Source organism: Chrysochloris asiatica, unplaced genomic scaffold (assembly GCF_000296735.1).
Source record: "Chrysochloris asiatica unplaced genomic scaffold, ChrAsi1.0 scaffold00168, whole genome shotgun sequence".
NCBI classification, from domain to species: domain Eukaryota; kingdom Metazoa; phylum Chordata; class Mammalia; order Afrosoricida; family Chrysochloridae; genus Chrysochloris; species Chrysochloris asiatica.
Genome location: NW_006408686.1, coordinates 1917687 through 1924187, shown reverse-complemented (window position 1 = coordinate 1924187; position 6501 = coordinate 1917687). Strand labels below are relative to the sequence as shown.

Genomic DNA, 6501 nt, shown 5'->3' with positions numbered 1-6501 from the left:
CCAGCATGTTACTGTTGTCACTAAGAGCCATCGAGTCAGTTCTGACCCACAGCAACACTGTATAGGGTTTCCAAGGAGCAGCTGGTGAGCTTGAACCACTGACCTTGCTGTTCAAATAACATTGCAATCCAGCACAGTAACCCACAGCGCCACACTAGGACTCCTACACCAGCATAAGAAGGGCCAATTGCAATGTTAGCATCGGTCAGTTGTACTTAATGTAGCTGACTGGCTAGTCTTGTGTTTTAGGTTTAAGATAGGTACTCATCACATGACAAAAAGCCTTTTTGAGTATCCTCCAGTTGCACTGGACTGCTAACCACAAGGTTGGTGATTCAAATCCATCATCGAGTCAGAACCAACTCTATGTCACTTCACAACAACAATTACGGTAACTATCAGAAGGACCACAGCTAGGGAAGCGCTTGTACCTGTTATCTGAGGCAAAGTGAAGGGCAAATGAAGGACCCAAAGGCAGAATGAGAAATGGCAGGCCTGTCTGATGGGCACAGTGGCTCAGGTAGTACAGTCAAAAAAGAAAGACTGGGTAAAATTAAATAGTAGTGGAGTTGAGGGGACAGACCACCTTAGGAGGGCCTAAAACATCACTTTATGTACTTTAGTGTGAAATGGAGCATCATCAGGGAGTTTTGCACAGAGAAGTCCTAAGATGAGCCTGATCCAAGCCATGGTGTTTTCAATAGCCTCGTATGTTGATGCTTCAATAGCCTCATATATTGATCCAGTTGAGTTATGGTGTTGAAGGAGAATATTAAAGCACCATGGAGTACCAAAAGATGAAGCAGATCTGTGTTAGAAGTATAGCTAGGATGCTTCTTAGAAGCCAGGATGGCCAGACTTCATCTTTCATACTTGACATATTGTCAGGAGGGCCCAGTCCCTGGAGAATGATATCAGGTTTGGTAAAAGTGGGGGGTCAGAGAAAAAGAGGAAGACCCCCCGCCGCAAGGAGAGGTGGAGATACAGTGGCAGTAACAATGGGCTCAAGTGTAGCAACGATTGTGAAGTTGGTGCAGGACCGACCGGGCAGGGTTTCGTTCTGTTGCGCACAGGGTCGCCTGGAGTCGGTACAACTTGAGGATAGAGAAGTGATATGTCTGATGGAGTGAGGGATGGGGTGCTCTGGCTCTAAAGTGTCACTGCTATATGTACGCAGTACTCACCTGAACACCCATCTCTTTGGGCTTCTGTCACCATCGTCAAAATCTTTCCTTCTCTTTCCAACTGGGAGATTAAGTCTGGTTTGAAGGGCGGATGCCCTGTAAAAAGGGCAGGAGAGCAAATGAAATGCATTTTGTTAAAGTTCACTTTTCGGGTTTTTCTCTAGCAGCTCCCTGGGACAAAGATGGAGCAGTTCTGCTCTGTTTAGAGGGTCACTATGAGTCGGAATCAACTCGATGGCAGTGGGCTTTTAGCTTTTAAGATTTAAGGACCCTGAGCAAGGGAGTTAATAAACAATGGTGATGGCCGAAAAAACCTGGTGAATATAGTTAATGCTACTGAACTACACTCAAAAATGGCCAGAATGCCAAATCTTATGTGACATAAATCACATCTCTACTCTCTTGGAGCTCATGTTCCAGTGGATGAAAACAGAACCCCCTTGCCATCGGGTCAATTCTGACTCCTAGAGACCCCATACAGCACACGACAGAGCTTCAAAAGGGAGCTCTGTTGGTGCACGAACCCACTAGCCACTCAGCTGGAGGACGATGAGGCTGTCTGCTTCCGTAAAGATTCCCGCCGCGGGAATTCTAGGGAGCAGGCCTACTTCTGGCCTGCCGGGCCCTGAGTCAGAATCGACCCGAGGGCAGTGGGGTAGAACTTCAAACCTGGTGTATGCAGGGATCTACCCCAGGAGGCTCATCCTGAGTTTCAGGGACTGCTTGTCCTCACCCACGGAGAGCAGGTTCCGGAAGGTCTCCAGCATCACTTCTCGGTACAGCGTCCTCTGGGTGGAGTCCAGCAACCCCAGCTCCTCCTCACTGAAGACCACAGCCACATCCTTGAACGTCACCGCTTCCTACAACATGAAACACACACAGTCTCCTTCTTACAACCGCTGTCTCTGGCATGAGGGCTGCATGGGAAAGTGGTTGCCTTCTACTTGTCACCTTCCACGTGGCCAGTTCCATTCACCTGAAGGGTTGCAAGAAAAGAGAGCCTGGCACTTTGTTGCACGTCTACAGGTAAGAATGTAGGACCCTGTTGCATGCTGGGTACTAATACTTTACATTTCATTCCTAATGCCATTTGTCCCAGAGACGCTTTCCCTCTCCACGTTCACAGACTGCCAACAGCTGAACCGCTCGTGGATGTAGAGCACCCTCTGGGCTGCATCGGTGATGGCCCCACTCATAGGCCACGGCCGAGACCCAGCGCCTGGGCTCACATGGGAATGCTCTGCCCCGGGCTGCCTGTGTGAGCGTGGACACTTCCTGAGCCCCATGGGGTTTCCCAGGCTGTGGAAGCAGACAGCTTCATCTTTTTCCCTCAGAGAGGCTGGTAGGTTTAAACTGCCAACCTTTGTGGTGAGCAGTCCAATGCCTAACCCACTATGCTACAGGTTATCTGAGGAATGACTAGATACAAATACAAAACACTAAAAATGCCTGCCACCTAGAATCATCTCTTTTCATCCCATTTCATTACCAACAACAACGCTGAAGAACACGTTCTCTCGCATGAAACACATTCTCCACATAGATCTTTAGTCCAACTGTCTGGTTCCTGTTGTTGTTAGGTGCCATCAAGTCACTTCTGATTCATATCGACCCTGCATAGGGTTTCTGAGGCTGTAAATCTTTATCTTAGCAAGACCAGAAAACCTCATCTTTCTCCATTGGAGTGGCTGGTGGGTTTGAACTGCTGGCCTGTGGTTAGAAGTCCATTGCTTATCCTACAGAGCCAATACTGTTTTGGTTAAGTGCTGTTGAGTCGGTTTGGACTCCTAGCAACCCTGTATAGGGTTTCCAAGGAACAGCTAGTGGGTTTGAACCACTGACCTTGCAGTTCAAATCAATCTTGAGGTCCAGTGCATATCCTACAGTGTCACACTAGGACTCTTACTGTCTGATTAGTGCCTTAAAATAAATTCCCCAAAGTAGAAATGTCCCCGAATGTTGTTGTTAAGTGCTGTCAAGTCACTTCCCCAACTCACAGAAACCCCATCTAGGATTTCCAAGGCTTTAAATCTTTGCAGGAGCAGAAAGCCTTATCTTGCTCCCACAAGGTTGGCAGTTCAAGCCCACCAGCCACTCCTCGGAAACCCTACTACAGCATCACTATGAGTTGGAACCAACTTGATGCTGTTGAGTCAGTTCTGACTCATAGCGACCCTGTATAGAGTTTCCAAGGAGTGGTTGGTGAGTTTGAACCGTTGGCCTCGTGGTCCATTGCTTTATCCCACAATGCCACACCAGGACTCCAACAATAATATTACTATATAATTTTTAAAATACAGAAATAATGGAAATGCATACAAACCTACACAGACAGGCACAATGGCCTTGCAGTTTGCAGCCCAGCTGGTAGTCTCCTACACAGTAGCCCGCCACACCACCCGGGCTCCAGCTACTATAATACTATAATTCTCAGCCTCCCTTTCTGAGTTGCTGTTGACATTGTGACCCTATGTAGCTAGTTGTTAAAAGACCATAAACACTGTATCTTTTACTACAATGTGTCTTAGGACTCATGACCCTAGGAAGACCCGGTGACTTGTGAATAGAATAATAATGTATGGTCTTCCCATTTTTACTTTCTATTCTCTGTGACATTAACCCAATACGCTGCTGTTGAATCTATTCTGATTCATAAAGTAGAATTACCCCATAGGGTTTCCAAAGCTGTAAATCTTTATAGAAGTGGCTGGTGGGTTTGAACCACCGACCTCTGCGCCATGAGGGCTCTACCCTTTACATTATTACTTGAGGAGTAAGAACAATAATAAATGAAGACTATAACAAGCTAATTAAGAACAAGGAAGAAGAAGGCAGGCATCTAATTGGTATTTAATTCTTTACCCTTTGCAAGGAAAAGAGAAAGATGTGTCCATTCCCTGAGAAATAAAATTATATTTTAAGTGATAGAAACAAAAATCCAACTCACCTGCAACTTGGTCATCTCTCTCCTCCTTGTGTGGGGGAAAGGCAGAAACCTGAGAAGGCAGAATAGGGTAATAAGACAGGAGTTGAGAAAGCCAAATGCATCTTTGATCCGTCCCCAGGTCAATGCACCTACCCATGACTTACGGGCCACCGTAGCTGGGTGCCCCCCTGCCTGGGACAGCTCGCCCAGTAGCTCCCATGCCCTTCCAAGCTCCCAGGGGCTCATTCTGGTCCTGGGTGACGTAGGAAGGGAGAGGCAGTGGATGCACTGGGTTAAACAGAGGCCTTGAGAGACAAAATGCCCTGTGTTCAAAACCTGGCTGGTGTGTGTGTGTGTGTGGTGGTGCCTTGTAGTCAGTTCCGACTCATAGCCACCCTGTGTAGGGTTTCTGAGGCTGTAAATATTTATGGGAATGGAAAGCCACATCTTTCACCTTTGGAAGGACTGGTAGTTTTGAACTGCTGACCTTGAGGTTAATAGTAGCCTGACTCGTAACCACTGTGCTATATTTCAGTTCTGACATTTATAAAATTTGGATGGTCACAGTGCCATGTCCAGGGTTCTTGATAGGATGAAGTTTTATCAATGTCTCTTCGGAACTGGATGAAAACTCTACAGATATTCAATGAATAAAGGTGGTTTGAACCCATGCAATTGACCACTAGGCCATTCATTTCCTCCAGAAATGAAGAGAATCCCGTAAAGGACACGCCACCAGGAGTAAGGCTGGGCCTGGCCCCAGGCTCCCCCTGCATCTATGTGATGCTCCTGGAGCTGGCTGTAAGAAGAGCTGCAAAATGAACGGTGGGTGTCTGTCTATGCAGGCACGCACTTAGCCTGAAGAGGAGCATCAGGTTTAAATCTGCCTGATTAGCAACAAGGGTCACTCTGATTGTCTAAGGGGCTTTGACAAAGTAAATCCATGCTAAATAACCATCTAAACAGGATCCACAATCAACACTCATGGAAGCAGCACTCAAGACAACAAATGACATATTGCATTCGCAGATTGATGTACGAGTCCACTTTAAAGTGTTCAAGAGCAAAGATGTCAGTTTGAGGACTAAGGTGCACCTGGCCCAAGCCACAATATTTTCAATAACTTCGATGCATGTGAAAGTTGGACAGTGAATAAGAAAGACCTCAGAAGAATTGATGCATTTGAGTTATGGTGTTGGAGAAGAATATTGAGAATAGTGAGAAGCCATGGACGGCCATAAGAACAAACAAATCTATCTTGGAAGAAATACAGCCAGAATGCTCCTTAGAGTTCAGGACGGTGAAACCTTGACTCTCATACTTCAGACATATTATCTAGAAGGACTTGTCCCTGGAGAAGGACATCATGCTTGGTAAAGTGTAGGGTCAGCAAGAAAGAGGAAGACCCCCTAATGAGATGGACCCCGCAGGACCCCTCAGTGTCTCATGCTGTTGTGCATAAGGTCGCTGTGAGTCGGAAGTGACCCAACAGCACTTAAAAACAACATCCAATAAAAAATGAGCTTTTGCTGCAGACTCCATAATGTTTCCTAGTGAATTCAAGCTAAAATTACAAGGCAAAAGAGTGTTTATTTGTGAAACTTACAATACTACAGTAGGGAGCACGGCGGCTCTGTGGGATAATCACTGAACTGCGAACCACAAGGTCAGCAATTAGTGCCCACTAGTCTCTCTGCGGGAGACAAATGAGGCTTTCTGCTCCTGCAAATACTTACAGCCTCAGAAATCCTCTACAATACTGCAGTAAAATCATTTCAATAACTAGCATTGCTTGAATCCTAAGTGACATCACACTACTTTCTATATTTCCAATGTTGCCAAAAGCTAAAAGGCAAAAGAAATCTCCATCCCCATGTAAGTCTGTACTGTCTGTTTTCTGAGCTCACACCACACAGCTCTAGCAGCACTTCTGAACCCTGAGGCAAGTGCAAACAAATTCCCATTTTTCAAAACCCATTTCAACTCCAGGTGAGAAGCTTGCTGCTAACCTTTCATTGGAAGATGTATTGACATTCTAAAAGACGATTGGCAAGAGGAGAGCCTAGCAGAATCTAAGAGAAATGCCTTCTGTATTAGATTCCTACTCTTTTGGAGGCAAATTACCACAAAGTTAGTGGCTTTAAAGGAAGACAATTTAGTACCACAGCCACAGACCATTCAGAGATCTGAAACCAGTTTCTCTGGGCGGAAGTATCAGTAGGGTTCCTGGTTCCGTTAGGACAGAATTCATTTCCTTGCTTTTCTCTCTAATTCTAGGAGCTCCTAGAATTCCTCAGCTCCGTGGCCCTTTCACTCCAGTCTCACCTTCTGTCATCACATGCCTCTCCTAACTTTGTTGTTAGGTGCCATCGAGTTGGTACCGACTCATAG

General features: G+C 46.1%; 1 protein-coding gene across 1 annotated transcript in view; it reads right to left on the bottom strand.

Annotated features, from left to right (window-relative positions):
* ZNF112 (zinc finger protein 112) overlaps positions 1-4146 on the bottom strand; it is a 16465-nt gene extending 12319 nt beyond the window's left edge. Inside the window, exons 1-3 of the mRNA XM_006871490.1 lie at positions 4132-4146; positions 1918-2044; positions 1185-1280 (exon numbers count right to left, since the gene is read on the bottom strand). Of these exons, the coding sequence (XP_006871552.1) occupies positions 1185-1280; positions 1918-2044; positions 4132-4146 (238 nt within the window). The remainder of the gene's footprint in view (positions 1-1184; positions 1281-1917; positions 2045-4131) is intronic.
* Between the last annotated feature and the right edge of the window lie 2355 nt (positions 4147-6501).